This window comes from Phytophthora cinnamomi, assembly GCF_018691715.1.
Source record: "Phytophthora cinnamomi strain GKB4 chromosome Unknown Contig14, whole genome shotgun sequence".
Classification (NCBI taxonomy): Eukaryota; Oomycota; class Peronosporomycetes; order Peronosporales; family Peronosporaceae; genus Phytophthora; species Phytophthora cinnamomi.
Genome location: NW_027150947.1, coordinates 231,317 through 251,712, shown reverse-complemented (window position 1 = coordinate 251,712; position 20,396 = coordinate 231,317). Strand labels below are relative to the sequence as shown.

Genomic DNA, 20,396 nt, shown 5'->3' with positions numbered 1-20,396 from the left:
CGCAGGCCGCAAGCAGCCTTTTGCTTTTATATTCACCACCACTGTCGCTGAGAACAGTCGCTATTTTCCTCTCATGCATCAACCCAGACCATGCCATGTACTCTAGAAACTTGTAGTACACCTGGGACTTCTCACTAAGCATGTATGCGACTCCATACCTAGTGAAATCATCAATAAAGCTGACGAAATATTTAAATCCATGGCGAGAGGTGCAACCTGCTACCCAGACGTCGGTTATGATCACTTCAAGAACTCTGTTTGATCTAGTAAGTACCTTGGGGAATCGTTTCCGTGTGGCGTGTCCCAATACGCAGCCTTCACAAAAGTCCAGGTTCCTAATGGGTGTAATCCCGAACTTCATTTTCAAGAACTTGAATAGCCTGTCACCACCGACGTGACCCAGTCTGCTATGCCACAATTTTAAATCTTTCATTGTGGTGTATGCCAAGTATGAACGGTTTACAGAGGTCGCTGGCTTTCCCATTACCAACATGACTTTATGAACTGGGTTCCATTTTGCGATGCAGGTCATTTGTCTTTATTGACCGCATACACCATCCGCGCATTCGTTTCAAGCTGATTCCCAAGTCCATCTATGTGCCCATCGAGAATAGGATGTCCGCTAATCCAGGGACATAGTAAACTTGTTCCAACAGATACTGTGTCGTTCCAAGGTCAAACATAACCTTGCCGATGCCCTCGACTGCAAGAGAGGCACCGTTTGCTGTTCGGATCGGAGGGATTCCTTCCACTCGGGAATAGCTGAACATTTTGCTTATGTCCTTACACATATGCTTAGAACTTCCTGAGTCGAACACCCAAGCAGTATCAGTCAAACCTGCCGGAGCGTCAGTTCTAGCCATGCGAGCAGCGTTAAACAGTGATCCACTGCTGTCAGAATCATAGTTTGTACCAGCGAGGTATCCTCTCTCCTCTCGCGGTTTGCGCTGCGGACAATCCTTACAGAGATGTTGGACACTTCCACAAATGAAACACCCTTTCTTGTTATCAGTCGATTTGTTGTTTCGCTTGCTTTTGTGCTTAAATCTCTTTTTCTTGCCAGTAGCCTTTGCCACCAGCGCCTTCTGTTCGGCCTCTAGAGAATTGGCCTGTTCACCACGGGTCCGTCGATTTGCTATCCTTACTCTCAAGTCGGTCCAGCTCATTCCTTCCAACTGAGTTTCGATTGTTGTGATGAACGACTCCCACTGCTGCGGCAGCGAAGTCATAGCCTTGTACATCAGAATCTCCTGCGAGAGACCTGCATGCACTCTTTTCATTTCATTAAACGTCCTCTCTAGATCGTTCAAATGTTTCTCTAGATCCTCGTCCGAATCCCACTTTGCATTGCAGAACTTAATCCAATAGCTAAAGTTTGATGACGCAGTATCCTTTCCGTAGCGGCGCTCTAGGTCCTTCCAGACCTCAAAGGCAACATAGGCCTTTTGATAGAGCGCTTTGATGTCATCCGACATATTGGTCAACAATCTTGCGAGTGCTGATCCGTTCTGCCTTTGTTGCTCTGGGGTATATATAGGGCGGGAGGTCATGATTTCTTTGTATTCAACTGTCTCATAATTCGGAATTTGATCCACAATCTCCCATTCGCCCTTACCCATCAGATAGGGTCGCATTACCTGCGCCCATTTCCTATAGTCTCTCTCACCCGTGAGAAATGGCAATGACCCTCCCATTCTGTTTGGGCTCATAACCTGTTGAAATTTGTCGCTGTACACTGTACTGGGTCCTTGTTCGAACGCTTGCCACCAATGCGTTACCCAAGCACTGCTAAGGCTTCAAGTCTCCGTAGGCAGGAAGACTCGCCGCTGTTCCTAGCTTAGCTCGTTAACAATTGACACTCACTTGATCTGTCACTTGTTGGGTCCCTTGGGTTGCTTGTCGACTCACTTGCTGTGCACTGTACTGGATCCTTGTCCGAACGCGTACCAGCTGTGCGCTATCCAATACAGCTAAAGCTTCAAGTCTCCGTAGGCAGGGAGACTCGCCGCTGTTCCTAGCTTAGCTTGTCAACAATCAACACTCACTTGATCTGTCTCTTCTTGGGTCTCTTGGGTCGCTTGTGTCTCTTACTTACTGGCTGTTATTGCTGCGCCTTCCTTGCAGTATTAGTTAGTGGGTCGTGGCTAGTTTTACACTCCAGCAAGTGTCCCTTTGGTATATCGTATATTCTTGTTCCGCACGGGAGACACCCACGCAACAGAGGTGTTTCGTCGACCGCCGTCGACTCATCAGTCCACTCGGAATCCAACTACCCTCAGACGCATGTAAGCATAGCCTACAATATGGCCCATGACGGGGGAATTCAAATCTGAGTGGCCCAAACAAGACAATGTTTACCGCTGTGCATCCAGTAAACATGGCTACATTTCAAATCTCAAACTATGCGTCATGGCTACATTTATAGGATTACCATAATAGAAATCGACTTGCACTCTACATGTACCAGTACCGTACACTATGGGGTGGATGCAAAGTTCTGTCGCTCGAATCGTCCGTCGGTGGGAATCCGTGCAGGTGGAGCTCAATGGCCACTATTCGATTGAAAGGTTCACATCTCTGAGCGAGTACAGTCGCTCTACCGGTTTTTGGCGTGCAGTGGCGATTCTACCATTGACCCCGTTGCCCAGTCTCGTCCTGGTAGCATTGATCGACGCGATGCCTCTGAAAGACATTGAAGAGGGACTGGCTCACAGCGGCACTGCGTGGGTGCGAGCTACGTTGACATGCTTCATCTACACACACTGCGCTATCGAGCAGATCCGACTGTACAGTCCGAGTCTGAAATTGCAACCGGCAGCCGCACTCGGCATCTCGATTCCAGCGGCGGTACTCACCAATGCTCTAGCGCTCGGATTGTCGTGGTTCGTGGGTTGGCCGCTGCCGTTCTCCACTGTCTTGATGTCGGGCCCGTGGCTGGGTTTCACGACCTTCTTTCTCCTACGCGTTTGTAGAGATCAGATGCGCGCCAAGCCGGAGGCTGTCAACGACGTGGTGCGGTTCGCCACGGTTTGCGGCGCTCAGGTCACGATACTGCTGATCTACGCCGGCTTCAGCTCAATTTTCACGAACCTGTCGCCGACGTACCAGCTCACGTTTGCCCTGGTGATTCCAGTGTTTAAAGTGGCGCAGAAGAACGTGCTCAGCCGAATTCTCTCCGGTCGTGACGACACCAAGCCGCAGGTGGTGATCCTGAACGTCGAGATCTTCAACTCGCTCTTCATTTCCTCCTGTATGCAGAACTCGCAATCGATCGGCACCAGCGTTACGCTCATCGCGGTGGATCTGTTGCAGGCTGCGATATCGCTGACTGATCTGTGCCGCATGATTAACGGTGTGAAGGGGATCATGGACAAGCTCGGTAGAGGCGGCAATGAGTTGATACTGACAGCCGAGCTTGTGCTCGAAAAGTATCCCGCCAAAGCGGACCGCCGCTTCACAGCGCATATGCAGAAATCTAATGCGTGGACTGCCAGCTTAGCACCTCGCCTGGCTCGAGTTTCTCTGAAAAAGAAGCAGGTGCTACCAACCATGCGCATGGAGGCTGGCGAATACGTGATTCCAATTCCGATGTCCCAGACGCTTTGTGTCCGGGATCCATCCCTCGTATCCTCTCAGCACTTCGGTTCTGTTGAGAAATTTGTTGAGGTTGCCTCTGCCAGACCGATAACCGCTTTGAGCAGGTTAACGAATCGAGAACACCATTCGTTGCTGAAGAAAGCGCTCCAAGTTTTGTTTCTAACCGAGTTTATGCTACTTGTCGAGTTCACGGAAGTTCTGGTCCCCGTTATCTACGGTAAGTATTAGAACTTGGATGTGAACATTGCTTGTTGCTTTCTGACGGCCATTTTTTTGTCGTGCTAGGCGGGTATTTGACAATCCTGTACTACCTGCCGAATCGGCGATTTTATCCGCAACTGGCTCATCTTACGGATAAAGAGCTGCAGCGTCGAGTTGGTAGTGTATTGGGATACGGAATGCTTGAGCTCGGGTCGCTGATACTCCTCATCATCGTGCTCAACCGCGTCGTGCATCGTCATTCGCTGCAGCAACTTGCCTTCGTTCTCGAGGAAGAGTTCCTCATGGTCCAGCCAAAACTTATTCTTTGGGTTACCATGACGATGCAGTCGTCGTTGCCACAGCTAGGTACGTACCGGCCGTTGATTTTTAATTTGAAGATGGCATTCTGACTATTTTGCTTGCACAGGGGTAGATTACAGCTTTAAGTTTGCATGGCTTCGCCACAGCAATACCAGTACTATCATGCAATAGACTCTGCGTAGCGATTCCAACAACAAAAATATAGCACAGCCAAAGCGATAGTGTATTTGCATTCGGTTCTAGCGTTGGCTCGTACGCATATACTATTTCGCCACTCTGCATGGGTTTCTGTACATCACGAGCAGAAGTGCACGTCGTGATACCAACATCCGTTGGTAAGTAGTCTCACTCCCTAATTGAGTCTCGTCTCTCGGTTTGACATTCAGTAGTGCTTCGCCATCACGCAGCCTGGCGTCGCCGATTTACAGACCTCGCAGATCTGGGAGCGATACGACCGCTTGCAACCAAACTTCGCTTTCGCGCAGACCTTGCTGTTCACGTAACACGGAGGGTTGCTGGCCGTGAGCGACTCCACTTTCGGTAGCGGCTTCATCACACCGCCATCGGAAGTCGTCGGATTTGCCTTAACCAGCTTGCTGTAGGCGGTCACGAGCTTCTCCGCGCGCTTGGCGTTGGCGTTGCTGTCGCCCGGGTTGGCCCAGAACTTGAGGCCGTCAATCCATGTGACTTGACTGCCAGACACCTCGACATTGAATTCGACGCCGCCGGCCTGGCAGAACTCCGTGTAGTCAGCGTAGGTCTTCCCCGTATTCGCGTTGACCATCGACGTGATACCCACGACGTCGTCCAGCGGGATGTAGCCCAGCACCTCGTACGAAAACGTGCAGGTCTCTCCATCAGGTTCAACACCGAGAGCACACATTCCGCCGGGGTATTGAGCACGACAAGCGTCGGTTTTACCGCTCCAGAGGCTTTGCGGGCAGCTATTGGGGAAGGAGAACCAGTAGTTGTGCGGGTACGGCGCAATCGGTTCGTTGTCCTGCAGCGTGCCGCCGACGCAGAAGCCCAGGTCCGGTTGGCCGTTGGCGCCGATGAACTGGTTGCACACATCGGGGAAGGTGCCGTCGGCGTTGGGGTCGCACTGGCCGCCGTCCATGGGCATGAACGGACAGTGCTCGACCGCGAACTTGTATTCGTTCGTGGCGTTGGCGTAGTAGGTCATGGCCGCGGCGGGCTGCACCACCGTCGTCTGGTAGAACACGACGTACTTGATGTTGTTCTTGCGCTTGCAGTCCGTGATAACGGGCTTGTTGATGCACTCGGCCTGCACGTACTTGAGTGCACCTTCAACTGCGGCCATGTTGACGGTGTCGAGCACGGCGCGGTACTTCTGGTCGAACGTGGTGTAGTATTTCGACACGAAGCGCTGCTTGTCGGCGTTCCACTGGGGCATGTCACCCTGGACCCGGGCTTGCAGCGACGTCACCTTCCGAAAACGGCTATCGACCGAGCCTCCGTACACGCGCAAATTGGCATTGATGGAGCTTGCAGCGTCGACAAACAGATCGGTCGTCGCAGCTATCGTCGCACAGATCGCGAGACCCAACGCCGACACGGTCTTCATGGCTGTTGTTGGTTACGTTGAAGTTGACTGGTTAGTGCAAAAGAGAATATGAGTGCGATATCCTTCCCCGGCGAACTTCGAGCTGCGCGCTTGTGAAGCACTCCATGGGATGATGGCTATCTCTGGAGGTTCGTGCCGGCTCGCCGCACAAAACCGAAGGTTGCAGTCCTATGGTTCGTTCGTTTCAGATATGTGATGGTTTACTGCCGGATGAAAGCAGTGGCCGGAGCGTTTGCAATGCCCATTGCATGGGTTTCACACTCGCCGCCAAATAAATGAACGGTCCGCCTTTCGTCGGAGTTGCAGCGCCTGTCCGCATTTGATGCATCGCCTCCACCCGGAATTCGGACACCAATTTGTCTGTTGTGAAATTTATCCCCTCAGCCCGAGAGAAACGCTCCAGTTCTGCTCAACAAGTTAGTGCGGGCTTCTATCGAGTAGTAGTTGACCCCAATGTACGAAATGATTCATTCTTCTTGCTTGACGAAGTGTGCAAGTTTCGAGCAGATCGAAATCGTTTTCTAGGAACGAAAAATAAACTTCAACTTTACGTCGCGGTGCTGAGATCACAGCATTTAGCACTGAGTGTAATAGCGTGACTCGCTTCAGTTTCGCACGACCATCGAGACGACGAGGCGTGCTTGTAGTAACGCGATAATGCATCCTTGACACCTAGTTGAATCCTGCTGTTCCGAGGGTGCGTCTGCATAACCGCCGGTTGCGGTCACTTGCGCATCGGGAGGCTGTCCTGGTGGAACCTGCGTCGCAACCAGTCCCTCACGGGCCCCAGCACCACGACGTGTTCGAACAGGATAGCGGCAGTCACGTTACCAAGAAGCAGCAAGAAATACTGCGATCGGAACCCCCACGGCATGGGGATATCTGGCAAAACCATCACATTTGTGCCACTCGAGATACGAAACAAGTCGCTGAGCTTCCCTGGCGGACCGAGAAGCAGATACGAATCCAACACAATGAGGGCTGCAAACAAAGTAACCAGAGCGTAGTTGTTCCAGATAGGCGCACGATAGCGTGAGCCGAAGCTGAACACCCACGCCGCGAGCTGTTGCTGCGTGATAATCGTGAAGAACAATGTCGTTGCTAAGTGGTTGTCGGAAAGGAGCCACCACTTAGCTAGATCAATGTTGTCGGGGCTGAACGGACAGTACCAGCGTTGCGACGTGAGCACGTGTATACCGGACACCAGGAAGGTGACGTTGATGATTTCTTGTCCCAGGATTGAAAGCAGTGTGGACGGCCCGATGAGGCTTGATGTCGGGCGTTGGTCGCCCAACTCGGGCAGTGGCTTCGACAGCGTGATCACGTAGGAAAGCCCCACGAGCGTGAAACCATCGGCCAGGATGAAGCACCACTCGGACAAAATGGTGGCGTTATACCACTGGAATAGCCGTAGTGTGGATGCGATGACGCCGTACATGATGAGGAACTTGACAGAGGCAAACGACGTGGCTAGGCTGCATCGCCCCTCACGACAAATATCCACCACGGATTTAATGGTCTTGGGTTTGCTAGTAAATGGCGACACTACTGATGCCTCCGCGTCGCTCAAAGCAATACCAGCGTGAGCAATGCGCAAAGCTCCGCAGTCATTTCCTCCATCTCCACACATGCCCGTCACCGCTCCAGCTTCCATGTGCATTTTGACGCAGTCTACTTTATCATCTGGAGTCATGCGACTGAAGATACGCACGTGAAAGAGAAGCTGGTTCATTTCTCCCATGGCCTTCAGTCGGTTGAAGGCGCTTCCAGTGACAGCGAGTTCCACGTCGTCTCCGTTCATTGCCATGTTCTTGACGGCTTGCTGATCAATTACCACTCCGCTATCCACATCTCGCCATTCGACATCGCCAACCTTTGCATTTGCTCCACTTCCAGTTCGTTCGGTGTCGCCAAGAATCACCCGCGAGTCTGCCGCCACCATGCCGCTGTTACGAGCAATGTAGCAACCACACATGGCATTGTCGCCAGTGATCATCACCACCCGAATGTCTCCAGCTTTGAGCTGGGCGATCGCATCGCTCGTGTCTTCCTTCAGCTCATTACGAAACAGAATCAAGCCTAGCAGGGACAAACCTTCGTCAATGGCGTCGCGATTCGACAAGAACGCGTCAATTTGGGCGTTGGTCCAGTTGCTTGGCAGCTGACGATACGATAGCCCCAACACGTAGCATCCCTCCTTGGCCAATTGGTCGGCCACAGCTTTGTAGTCGTGTGGAATGCTATCGGGTCTACTCAACTGCTGCATTCGCTCGTAGGAACCTTTGCAGAAGACGAAAATCTGACTGGTCTTTCGATCCCGCACCACGACACTCATGGACATGCGATGATGGTCGAAGTCGAAGCGCTTGATGAACTCGAGCTCGTCTCCGGTGGGCGACTTGGTCACTGGTTGCGATCCTTCCTGTTCGAGAAGCTCCCACCCAGTTGCCTTGAACATCCTCACCTCCACTTCGTTGCCGACTAGCTTCCCGTCTAGAGAGCCGACGGAGTGGCAAGTGGCTAACGCGTACTGGGTTGTCTTCAACATGTTGGTCGCTTCCTTGGTAATCGGAAGGAAGGAGTTCGAGATCAAATCCACGGGCTGCACTCCGAGGTAGTCCAATCCTTGTTTAGTCAGCGTTCCGGTCTTGTCGAAGCAGAAAACGCGAACTTTACCGCATAACGTGATTCGTTTCACGTTAAGAGAAAATATTCCAGCCTTCTGCAGTCTCGCACCGGCGTTGACTTGACCCACGGTGATTACTACAGGCAGTAGCGGACTCACAACCGCTGAAATCATGAAGATGCAGTAGCAGAATGCCGTCATCTTGTTGTTCAGCTTGTCGTTCCCTAACAAAAAGTTGATGCCGACCACACACGCCACTGCCGAGTAAATGAGGAGCAGCGCGATGAGAGCTTTGAGATGCTCGTCATACTTGAAGCGCATGGGAACCGGGAACAGAATCGACTGGATCAATTGGCCTTTGGTCGTGTGGGCACCGGTAGTCTGAACGACAGCATGAATTTCTTCGTTGCGGCCCGATGAAAGTACTCGAGTCCCTGAAAACAGTGTGTGTTTCCTGCCACGACCTTCAGATTCGTACACAGTGGTGCTGTGGTCCGGGATTGGGAACTTCTGGACGGGCATGGACTCACCGGTCAGCATAGATTCATCGCAAACTGTGGAGCCCTTCACGATCACCAAATCGCACGGCAGCACCCAATTCTCAGGAACTTGGACTAAATCCCCGGGAACTAGCATAGGCGATTCCAACACCTGCCACCCGTTGTCTCGATACACCGAGACCTCCGTTCGGTATCGCGTCATCTTGACGATGGCAGCCTGCATGTTGCGTTTGGTGTAGATGTTAATGATTGCGGTGCCCAGAACCACTGCAGTCATGACAATGCCCATGTTCCAGTAAGTGAAGTAGTGCCAGACGTAGTAGCACATGATTTGGTAGATGTAGAACAGCGTGAGGAATTCGTAAAGAACCGAACTCAATAGCGATGGCATGGCGACATCAACGACGTTCAAGCCAATGGTCTGAAGCCGCTTCTCCGCCTCTACGGTCGACAAGCCTGACGCTCCAGCAGCACCAATATCGGCGTACGTGCGTCCCATTGAAATCTCGGATGGGACAAACCTTCGAGCGTCGTCACTGTAAACGTATCGTAGATGCTGAAAATCCACGATGCGTTTGCCACCAACAGTCTCAACTCGCACAGTTTCCTGGTAGCCTCGAAGTTTTACTGAACTACTGAACCAATTCTCCACTTTGGCCACCAGCGCCGAGACTCCTGTGCGATCGGTGAGCATTATCTCCGTGTCGTCGCTCTTGAGGATGTGAACGAATTCACAGCTGTGCAGAGCACTTGGAACCTTGAAAAAGTTGGGCAGGTCTCTTTGATACGCCACAATCCCGATCATCCACAGTGCTGCAAAGAGCCAAACCAGGAAGAAGACGGTAGCGCTTGCGCTCAGCGGATCAAACAATGCAGGCGTGAAGCTGCCGTAGTAGTCGCAGATGATAATAATCAGCAGCACGTGAAGCAACACACTTACTACGACGAAATAGGCGAATACAGCTCTCCCCCGGCTCGACTGAGAGTACCCTGTCTGCACTAGCTGTTGAGTCTCCGTACTTGCGTCGTGGATAAGCTCATATCGCGGACGAGTGATAATTCCTTTGAGGTCAGCAACTCCACTCGACGCAAGCGTTTTCTTCTCGTCTTCATCCATCAAACAACTATTGCGGAAGATCACGTGACGGTGAAAGTTCCACCACACCAGCAGTGCGAAGCAAGTCAAGTACACGAGGTAGACGACGACGAGCGGGGCTTCAACGAAGCTCGTGAATTGAAAACCTCCCAGAAGACGATCATTCACACACGCGCTCTTGCTGTCTTCATCAACGCTCCCGTCAGCAAGCATGAGGCTGACACACTGTGCTCCAACCGGGAACGACGCGTTATTGTTTCGCGGGTTGGACGGCGACGTCCAGAAGACCGACGAGTCCTGCGAATCCTCCACGAGCGAGACATTGTCACCTCCACACTGCAGAGTTTGTTGCAGTTCTCCGGTCTCCGAATCGATCACCACTGTCTGCATACGACAGATCGACGCTGGATCGTCGTACAAGTAGCTGGGGGTGTCTGGGGTGTAGCGCACGTACGGGAAATTCACTTGTCGAGCTTGAGCCCACCCAGCCTGATAGTCCTCTTCGTAGCTGCCGCCTGTGGGTCTTCGGAACTTCGTGAACACCTCGCGGGTGCTGGTAGATGTAGAACAGCAGAAATACTCGGGCTGGTGGCGCTGTGGACACGCCGGATAGTCCATCGGGTTGGCTGCACCATCAACAGTGGTGACGATCGCCGCCAAGGCGAGAACTACCGCGACTGCAACCAACTTGTCTGGCATGGCGCACCAGTCGTCCGAACTGAGAATGGCAAAACTGTCCTAACGGCGACCCTGTCTAGGATAAGACCCACCGATCAACGGACCGACCAGCACCGCGCTGGCTACTGCTGAGCTGCGGATCGAGTGAGTGGGTACGCTGGGTATCAAAGCAGTTGAATTGTCGACAACGCGTATGGGACCGGGCTAAATGAAAAATCTATCATCACGCTCATCAACCAGTTTTGCGCTGGCCGTTTAGCGCTAACAGCATCACCGTGTTGTGACTCTGGAGATATCTACCCGTCCAATTTTCGTGCGCAAGACAGACTTCCTCAATATGCGGAAGTAGTTTGGGCTTCTAAATATATTGAATCGGGTCGACCACGATGTTATCTTCTGCAGTGGAGTGCTGTAGTTGAAAACTTGTGCTTGGACAAGAATAACGAGTCACTTTTGCTTTATTTACCGGTGCAAGCTGGGAATTCGTCTTCACTAGAGAGCTGAGCGATGGCAGACCAGCGGGAACCTCTCAGTATCTCTACACGAGACATCCACGAGTATTTGAGTCGGCGGTCGCAGGTACGCCGACGTTGACTGTAGTTTCCTACTCCGAATATGGTTCCCAACCGGGTTGTTATCTTCTGTGTTTAGCTGTGTGATTCTCGCATTGAAGACGCGTATATGCGACTCTCATCGCGCCACAGCCAGAGCAGACCAGCCTCGCCTGCTTCGTTCAATGGCTTGGAACGACGCACTTTGTCGTCTTCGAGTCTTAGTGCGCCTTCCCGAAAACACGTTACTCTGGATGAAGCCTTGCGGCCATCTTCAGCTCACGAGCGTAGACCAAACGACAGCATTTTTAATGGAAAACCGAAAGGGATTCTGAAAAAGACCGACTCCCCTGTATCCGGTCTAGGTTCGAGCCGCAACCGCATTGGAGAATCTCCGGACGAGTGGTTCCAACGAATTATGCATGTGAAAAAACTGTCACCGCTTGACCTGTGCGAGATTTTCTCGTATGGGGATGCAAGAAAGCACCCACTTGTGCCTCTGAGTCATGTGTGCGAGGTCCTCTTCGATCTCGATCCAGAATCGGCGAACGGCTCTGATCCTGTTACAGACGAAATGGAGGTAGGAAACGCGTTTCTCATGACCAAACGACATTTTTTTTATTTCTTCTATTCTGTTTCTATGATCAGGAATTCTTGTATCAATTTGCTACTGAGGAAAGTGGAGCGATCATGGTAAACGTCAGAGAGGCTTTGCGAGCGCTCAATATTTGGCAGTCTCGGGTCACTTCTTCATCTGCCCAAGTGGCCCCCTCAAAGTTGGCCGCGGACGCTCAGTCCAAGGCGATTATCCTGGAATCAAAGAACCAGAAACTCAAAGATGTCATCTCAAGCTTGCAAGACGCCAATTTACGGCTTAGTAGGCAACTGGACTCTGCAAAGCTCTCCATGAGCCCGAAATCAACAGAAGAACCGACCCCACCCGCGTGGTCACCGAGAAGTCGAGCAACTATGAGGCCATCGAGCGTCGAAGTTTCTCCTGTCAAGTTCAATGCCAAATCTCCTGCCAAACGAACGTCATTTTCACCCCTAGCTTCCCCGAAGTCCAGCACATTGCTGCAGGTTATCAACCTTCATGAAAAAGAGCTGGTTGAAATCGCGACCAAACTTCAGTTGTGAGTAAAGTCTCCGAGTGTATGCTGGTACAATTAATAGCTAACATTTCTGCACTCGTTTTGCTCTACAGCACAGGTGCGAAGCGGCTTGAGGAGCTGTTGATTGAGGCTGATGAAGATTCAACTGGATTCGTGAACTTGAAGCAGCTGTGCTACATTTTAGCGGACCAGTTCGACCTGAAAGTCAGCGAGACGCGGCTGATTGAGGTATGTTTGGGCATGAATTTCAACTCGCACGCTCAGCTCGACTTCAGGGAGTTCGTAGACGTGCTGATGGATATTCTCATCTACGCGTTACCGGACATTCGGGAGTCAGCGAAAAGAAAATCTCTCATTCGTCTAGATCAGTATTTGCAAAGTGGTTTCCCACCTGGACGCGAAGGTGCTCGACAGCTACTCGATGCACTTTGCTCGAAGTACGACCTGGAAGGAGACCAGGTTATCTCAGTGACAGATTTGGTGCGCGTGTTTCACCTGGACTTAGTAAAGCAGCACGCTCTGGAGCTGCCATTTCCGCTGGAGGAGCATGAAACAGTTCAGCTTGCACACCCATTTATCCAGCATAAGACACAAGACAAATCCTCTGATGGATTTTTATCATACTCGGAGCTGCTCGATGCGATTTTAGGTCCATTCCCGATGGAACCGAGCTCAGATATGACCGCCGCTAAATATTCAAAGAGGGCACTGAGATGGGAATTCTGGCGCGGTATCTACATGACACTGTGCGGTGGTGACACTTTAATGGAACAAAAAGTGCTGGCTCAACTAGGAAGGATCCTCACTAAGCTTGATCGCGAAGCAACGTTCACAATTTCTACGAGATACTTTAAGCGCATTTTCGAGCGTCACATTTGCTCGGATGACATGGAAGTAGCAATAGCAGCCCTCGGGTTGGATGGAACAGTTTCGGATGGCAGTGAAACTGGGGTGCTGTTGAGATACGACGTCCTATTGAAGATGGTATTCGGGTCGCCCGGACTTAATGACGATCATTTCTTCGCGAGTTCAATTCAAATGAAAGTTTTGCGCGAGCAAGATAGACTTCGGGCTTACGTAGCAGAACTGATGACAACGAAAGGGTCGTCACACAGGCTTTCGCTTCAAGATTTCCACGATACCTTCGTAGTCCAGGCAGACGAGCACCCGCTTGCGATGGCTGAACTACTTTACCTTTTCGGGAGTGTGGATTCAGGTCACGAAGGCAGTGTCGAAGTAAAAGCACTGAAGCATTTCTTGTCACGACGGTGTTGGAAGGATGATAAGCGATCTGGAGGCAATCGTACCGCTGTTACTGATGCTAGGAGCTCCGGTGGTTCATACGATGTTCAATCAATCAAGAAATTAGTTGCTAAAGGTTGCGCAGGCTACGATTTGTATCACGACCTTGACGTTCTTTCCCGTAAATCCCAGGGTTGGATTTCTCAGAGCGCCATGGTGAAGGAACTGATGAAGATGATGCACCAGTTGGGTTTTGCTGGTGTGCAGCAGGACGATCTCAAGAGTCTAGTGCAGCATATTTCTCACAAGACAGCAGTGAAGTCTTTAAACGCTTCATCGCGAGATGGCATTCATTGTGACGCATGGTTTAACGGGCTCTTCGACTGGAACTCGATGGCTAGTAGCTTGCGACTTCCTCACTCCTTAGTAGAGGTGAAGAAAGTGTTTGAAAAATTTGATTGGGAACACGTTGGCTCAATTCGGTGCGACGACTGGAACAAAGCTTACCGCCTCCTTTCTCACGACCAGCAAGCTATGGCTGACTGGGAAATCGGTGTGCTTCAACGTCGATTTCCTGGCCAGGGGCATCATCGCGAGAGAGACCTGAAAGTTGACTACGCCCGACTGATAGTGTTCTTGCTGGATTACCAGCAACGGCAGGCTAGGAAGTCTCTCCAAACCCGCGTTCTACAGCACTTCGAGGAGCGCTTCGCTATTGCCATGTCAACAGCCGAAATGGAGAGGTTGTACCGAGCCCTGGATGCAGACAACAAAGGATATTTCAATGCAGAGGATTTAAAGCTTTACTTGACTAAAGAATTCGAGCATGAGGCCGCTGAAACAAACCGGGAGCTAGAGTCTGACAGCACCACTACACTTTTGAACAACGCAGATGCGCTGGCTTCAGTAATGCGGCTTCTTGCTGGAGATAACGCCAATAGATCTCTGGGTCGTTCTCTAGGTGGAAGCTCTGCCCCACCAATTGTCGTTACGTTTGAGCGGTTCCGCGAGATAAAAAGCTCGTTTGGCTCAGTACGTCCAAAGACTCCATCTCTTTCTAACTCATCACGGTCATCAAGCCAATTTTCTCCTCCGCGGGGAGGAGTGAGTGACGATGAAGATGATAGTCACACCATATCGAGTCTTCGCGTTCTCGAGCTCACGATTTTGGAGATAGCAAGCGAGTTTTCAGATGCGAAAGGCAACGTTCTGCCAGCGCGCGCGTTTCGACATCTATCGATGGGATCTACTCCTACGACTAACGATGGCCCAAGGTCTACACCACCAGGTTCTCCGCTTAGACGTTCCTCGTTAAGTATCAGTTCTACAAGCCGCGCTACTAGTTTGTCCTCGACGGTCCATAAGAAAAAGCGCGAGTTGGAAGCCTCGACGCTCGATCCATTGACGCCTGCCAGATTGAAACAACTCCTTCAGATTTATCATCGGATTAATGTTTCTACACATCTCCTCAGCCAGTTTTTCCTACACATCGGCTCACCGTCAAAATACTTCCTCGACTTGATGCATTTCGCACAATGGGCGGCACCTCTATCGGTAGAGCTGCAAGTCAAAGTTCGAGGAGTGGTCAGGCAAATGATTGTCAAAGGAAAAGGTGGTGGCGGGAGGGTTAACCTCGACAGGTTTCTCGCTCTGCTTCAGCGACGGTTGCAGGACTCACCGCACTACGTAGCAAGCATGGGAAGTGCGGAGAATCCTCCACTCCAGTTCGTATCGATGTCGCTGCTACTGTCCAAGCTTCACCAACTCAACATTCCGCTGCACAAGCAGGAACTGATGGCCCTTCTCCGTCATTTTGGAATGGAAGACGACGTCGAGGCTGTAGACTACGCACTCTTCCTCCAGCGACTATACGAACTGAATACGGCAATGACTTCTTAACTGACATCATGTACTTTGATCGCATGATACTGACAAAGAGACTGGAATGACAACTTATTTTCTATTTGAGCATCATGACGCTGAATCCTTTCAATCTGTCGCTATTACCACTTCCTCTTGTTCGCTGTGAAGCGTGACAACCTTCGACTCGTGGGCATATCGCTTGTGTTCGCCGTCACTGATCAATCAAATCATCAGAGCGACGTTAGCGCAATCCTTTCTTACGAATACGAAATAGGGAAAACAAACCGTACAAAAAGCAGAACACGATAAACGTCGCGGTCGTCATGGACACCAGTATCCACTCTGGGCTAGAGTATAAATGCTTCGATGACTCACCATCAGTTGCACTTAAGTTTGTCCGTAAAAGTTCACTCAGAGTGGGCACCACGATAGCTGAGAGAAAATTCCCACTTAGCTGCTGAAGAGCTGCGACGGTGGCTGCGCTTGTCGGGAACGCGCACTCGACGCCTAATTCCAGTACAATTGGTTGCACTGGGCCCAGTACGAATCCAAGGAAAAGCAGACTGAGTAGCGTGGCATGTACGTGATTCTTGGGAACCAGATGAAAGAGCGCAATCCCTACGGCGATCAGCGCCAAGCAAACCTGCATGGCCGTCTTGTGATTCCGCTTCTCGTCAACATATCGGCTGATAACTTGGCTTCCAACCAGCGAACTGATAATAAACACGGACCCAAAAACTCCGATTTCCGTCGTAGAGAAGCTGGTAACGCTGAGGAACTTGGTCAGCAACGCGCACATGGCGTTGAGCACGCATTCCGCCAGGGAAAATGCCACCAAAGTGTGCCAAAATCCGTCGTGCGTGAACGCGTTTCTCCATTGACTCCAATCGTACTCGTCTCCTAGATGGGACTTTGGATGATCGTGTCGATCTTTAGGGAATGACCAGAAAAATAACAGCGCAACTGTCCAAGCCCCGCCAGCAAGCACCGCCATGGCGAAGTTGTACCGTGGAACTTCATCACTGGAAAACACAGCGAAAGGGGCGATGAGGTAGACAAGTGCAGTGCCCATCGCATTAGCGTTGACCGCAACACTCGTTGACGTCGCACGCATGGAAGGCGGGAACCAGTTCGCCGACAACACAGCGGGAGAGTTGACCATGAACGGCATCGCGATGGATGCGAGGACTTGGCCTAGTACCGTCACGTAGACTTCGTCCACTGCGTCGAAAGCGCACGCAAAGTAGCGCAAACTCGCCCCGACAGCCTGTAACAGTCCGCCGAGCAGGACACCAAAGCGAAGTCCGAACCTGTCCATGAGCCACGACCCGATGAAGGAGCACGGGATGTACGAGATGAAGTAAATGGTGATAAGTTGCTCCGTCCGGATCTGCGTGCACAAGTAGATAGCTAGAGTTTAGTTGTCATTGTCGATAAATGGGTTTGCACCAAGCACGAAAGCCTAGCTAGTTAATTACCCGCCTATGCCATCTCGCTTCGACGATGCTGTCGATCGGTGCGTACGAGTAGCAGATGGCCTGGTTGATGGCGCTGAGGACCGACAAGATGGCCAGCATGAACCATTTCTTGTACGAGTCCCCTGGTGGCACCTTTTGGGGGCTCCTCGGCAGCAGAGGACTGTAGCCTCCTGCGCAAGTTGATGCAGCGTTGATTAACCAGTTACTAGCACTATGAGAGCTGTTGCAGCGTACCTTTGCCTCTAGTCTCGTGGCGCACCGACGCGGTCATGTGTGTGCATCTGGAAGAGAGTGCTAAAGTGACAGTCGTGTGGATCGCGACCCTGCTCATTAGATCGTCCCCCGACTGATCAAAGTCAACGAGGACCGCACGTTCACAGCAAAGATCGCAGGCCTTTGGGTCCTCCGCGTTGCCTCCAATTGCCAAATATTGTCCTCCATGACCGATTGCTAGTCCCGATGATGCATTTTGAGTTGACAACGCCTGCACTTGAATTTGGGAATCATCCAGAAGATATTGGCACGTAATACTAGCTACGGACGTTGTATATAAGTTTGCCGAGCGCACTCGACATCAAGGCAAGCCCAAAATCGTGTCGTGAGGTGTCGAGGCGACCAGTACCGAGCCGTAGCTGTTGTGAGGTAAAACCATCTTCGACTCGTGGGCATAGCGCTTATACCTGCCATTGCTGTATCCAGATAGGACGAACAAGTTTAGTATGGAACAAGCATCGTCACAAGTGCAGAACTTACTAGAAGTAGAATGCAATGAACGTCGTGGTCGTCATGAACACCATGATCCACTCAGGGCTCGCGTAGAAATACCTCAGAGGCACGTGGCCACTGTCGTCCACGTGCGTTCTTCGGAGCATGCTCAAGCCTGGGATCATCACAGCCGACAGGAAGTTACCGCTGAGCTGCTGAAGAGCAGCGACGGTGGCTTCGCTGGTGGGGAAGGCACATTCCACCCCCAGCTCGAGGACGCTAGGCTGAATCGGTCCGAGTACAGCTCCAAGAAACAGCAGACTGACCAACGTGGCGTCCACTTCGACCTTGGGGACCATTCGAAACAAGGCCAGCGCAACTGCTGTCATCGTGAGGCACACCTGCAGCGCCGTCTTGTGGTTCCGCTTCTTGTCGACGTAGTGGCTGATGACTTGGCCTCCAACAAGCGAACTCACGATGAAAGTAGCGCCGACGACCCCGATCTCTGCCTTGGAAAAGTGTGCAATTCTGAGAAACTTGCCCAACAGCGCGCTCATAGCATTCAAGACGCACTCCGCCAGCGAGAATACCACAACGGTGTGCCAGAAGCCGCGGTGCCTGAATGCATTCGCCCACTGACTCCAGTCGTACTCGTCGTGAAGCTGCACGTCGGACACGAACGACTGCGTTCCACCAGATCTGGGGAAAGACCGGAAGAAGAAGAATGCCACCACCCAGAAGCCCACCGCGACCAGCGCCACGTACAAGTTCCAGGCTGGGACTTCGGTCTCCGAGAGCACGATGAACGGGGCGGTGAGGTAAACAAATGCAGTGCCCATAGCATTCGCGTTGACGGCGATACTAGTGGACGTGGTGCGCAGCGAAGGCGGAAACCAGTTCGCAGACAGCAACGGGGGAGAATTCACCATGAACGGCATCGCCAGCGACGCCAGCACTTGGCCCAGCAGCGTCACGTTCACTTCACCCTCCGGTCCGAGGAAGCACGCGACGTAGCGCAGCGTCGCGCCCAGAGCTTGCAAGAAGCCGCCGAGCAGAACTCCGTAGCGCAGCCCCCTTTGGTCCATGACCCACGACCCGATGAAGGAGCACGGGATGTACGAGACGAAGTAGACGGTGATCAGCTCCTCCGAGTGCAGCTACACACACGACAATTGGTCACTGCTCGATGACACACTAGCAACTACCAAGGTCACAGTACCTACCGTACCTGTTGCTGCCATCGGACCTCGACGATGCTGGCGATGGGCGCGAACGAGTAGCAAATTCCCTGGTTGATGGCCGTGAGCGCCGACAAAATCGCCAGCATGAGCCATTTCTGCTCGCGGTCTCGACGTGACGTGAGCTTCTGGTGGTGCGGGCGATGGAGGAGGAGAGACCCATAGTCGGCTGCGTGCAGCAAATTGACACGACGTTTTTTTACGTCAATTTCGCGAGGAAATCGTATGAAGGAAATGCTGGGGACGAACCTGCCAAGGTCGTCATGTCAGTGCGTGGCGAGCTTCCAGCAGCGGTTGAGGGTGAAATCATCATTTGATGATTTCATCAAATTTGGAGGTGGTGTAGGCAAGGATTCGTAGTAACGCAGACATCGGGGTAGTATAGAAAAGTGATATTGAACGACATGTTCTAATATATAATATTACCTATTTTAGGATGATAAAACCAATATTACTAATATTATATTGTTTTAATATGTATTAATATTTTCCGTATCATTAAGTACGATTGCAACAATTCACGAATATCAGGAGGTGCTACGCACAGCGAGTCGAGCGACAGCGGCGCCAAGTCGGTGGTCAAGCCCCTGCTGGTGATTACTTTGAGGCTAAGTGCAGACATCGGCAAGTCGCGTGCGGCAGTGTCAGTGAAGAAGCTGGCGGAGCTGAACCCTAGGTGCCTGTCCGCCGCCACACTGGCGAGATCACAGAGGAGTTCCTGCTCGGTTTTAGGGTGCGCACCTGACGATTACATCGCTGCCAGCGTCTGTGTACAATACTAACCATTTCGTGCGTTTGAAATGCTGATGTGTCATTGTGAAGGCTGTAGTTCTCGCCGCTTTCAGCGTCCTTGTCGACAGCCATCACTTGGTCAAAATAGAACGCCGAAGACTGATCCAGCGCGAACCCGTTATGCAAGAACAACTTCATGTAGTTCGTGATCTGCTAGCACGCGGATTTCTTGTGTTAGAGCACTTAGCATACCAAAACACGGCCGGTACCTTAGGGAGAGCTTTCAACCCACACGGCGTCTTTTCGGACACGGGATCGATGCCCGTCCCAACGTTCTCGCGTGGATCAGTCTCCGCTGGCGTAGTAGCCACACCCTGCTCACCACAACAGGACAAGTGTCTTTTCAGCTCGCTAACGCGCTTGAGCAAGTCCTGGTTCAACGCGACCAGCTCAGCAATCACACAGTTCTGGTTTATAAGTTTTTCTTCTCTAGTGATCTCATCACAAGCAGCATCTTTCGATATCTGCTCTTTCTTAGAAACTTGGCGTTGGACCTCTGAACCTCAGGCCAATACCCGTGAGTTCGGAATTCCAAGTGTCAACGGACACTCCCATACCCGCACAGCATACATACACATCGGGTATCGATACAGCAGTTCTGGTAGAAGCATCACAGTAGAGCCATCCACTAAATCCCGTTTTGAACATGATAAGGCCTTCTTAATAAGTCCTCCTTCCTGTCGTGAAATGCAGTGGCGCTCTAATGTTTGGGCCATCTTGAGTAACTTCTTTCTATTGAGGCTCGGTGCTTCGGGTAGCTGTCTAGCATCCAGTTTTTTACTTGCCTGTAGTAAGCATGATCGAGTTCCTT

The 20,396-nt window shown here is 51.6% G+C and overlaps 5 protein-coding genes across 6 annotated transcripts; 1 reads left to right on the top strand and 4 right to left on the bottom strand.

Annotated features, from left to right (window-relative positions):
• Positions 1-2,979: 2,979 nt before the first annotated feature.
• On the top strand, positions 2,980-4,208 carry IUM83_01075 (uncharacterized protein; the record flags this gene model as incomplete). Its single annotated transcript, XM_067924904.1, has 2 exons — positions 2,980-3,814; positions 3,883-4,208. The coding sequence occupies 2 exons, from the start codon at positions 2,980-2,982 to the stop codon at positions 4,206-4,208; spliced, it is 1,161 nt and encodes a 386-aa protein (XP_067797104.1).
• Positions 4,209-4,501: 293 nt separating this feature from the next.
• Positions 4,502-5,704, bottom strand: IUM83_01074 (uncharacterized protein; the record flags this gene model as incomplete). The annotated part of the gene is made up of 1 exon (XM_067924903.1): positions 4,502-5,704. One exon carries the CDS (start codon positions 5,702-5,704, stop codon positions 4,502-4,504), a length of 1,203 nt encoding a protein of 400 aa, XP_067797184.1.
• Positions 5,705-6,428: 724 nt separating this feature from the next.
• IUM83_01073 lies at positions 6,429-10,625 on the bottom strand (the record flags this gene model as incomplete). 2 transcript variants are annotated; one of them, XM_067924901.1, is made up of 3 exons in its annotated part: positions 9,073-9,097; positions 9,157-9,769; positions 9,851-10,625. In XM_067924901.1, the coding sequence occupies 3 exons, from the start codon at positions 10,623-10,625 to the stop codon at positions 9,073-9,075; spliced, it is 1,413 nt and encodes a 470-aa protein (XP_067797395.1). The 2 variants fall into 2 exon arrangements, with proteins under 2 accessions (XP_067797394.1, XP_067797395.1); XM_067924902.1 differs by having other exon boundaries at positions 6,429-10,625.
• Positions 10,626-15,498: 4,873 nt separating this feature from the next.
• On the bottom strand, positions 15,499-17,121 carry IUM83_01072 (Major facilitator Superfamily; the record flags this gene model as incomplete). The annotated part of the gene is made up of 5 exons (XM_067924900.1): positions 15,499-15,586; positions 15,663-15,719; positions 16,380-16,762; positions 16,851-17,020; positions 17,085-17,121. 5 exons carry the CDS (start codon positions 17,119-17,121, stop codon positions 15,499-15,501), a joined length of 735 nt encoding a protein of 244 aa, XP_067797106.1.
• Positions 17,122-17,424: 303 nt separating this feature from the next.
• On the bottom strand, positions 17,425-19,058 carry IUM83_01071 (Major Facilitator Superfamily; the record flags this gene model as incomplete). The annotated part of the gene is made up of 4 exons (XM_067924899.1): positions 17,425-17,539; positions 17,604-18,712; positions 18,784-18,962; positions 19,043-19,058. 4 exons carry the CDS (start codon positions 19,056-19,058, stop codon positions 17,425-17,427), a joined length of 1,419 nt encoding a protein of 472 aa, XP_067797392.1.
• Between the last annotated feature and the right edge of the window lie 1,338 nt (positions 19,059-20,396).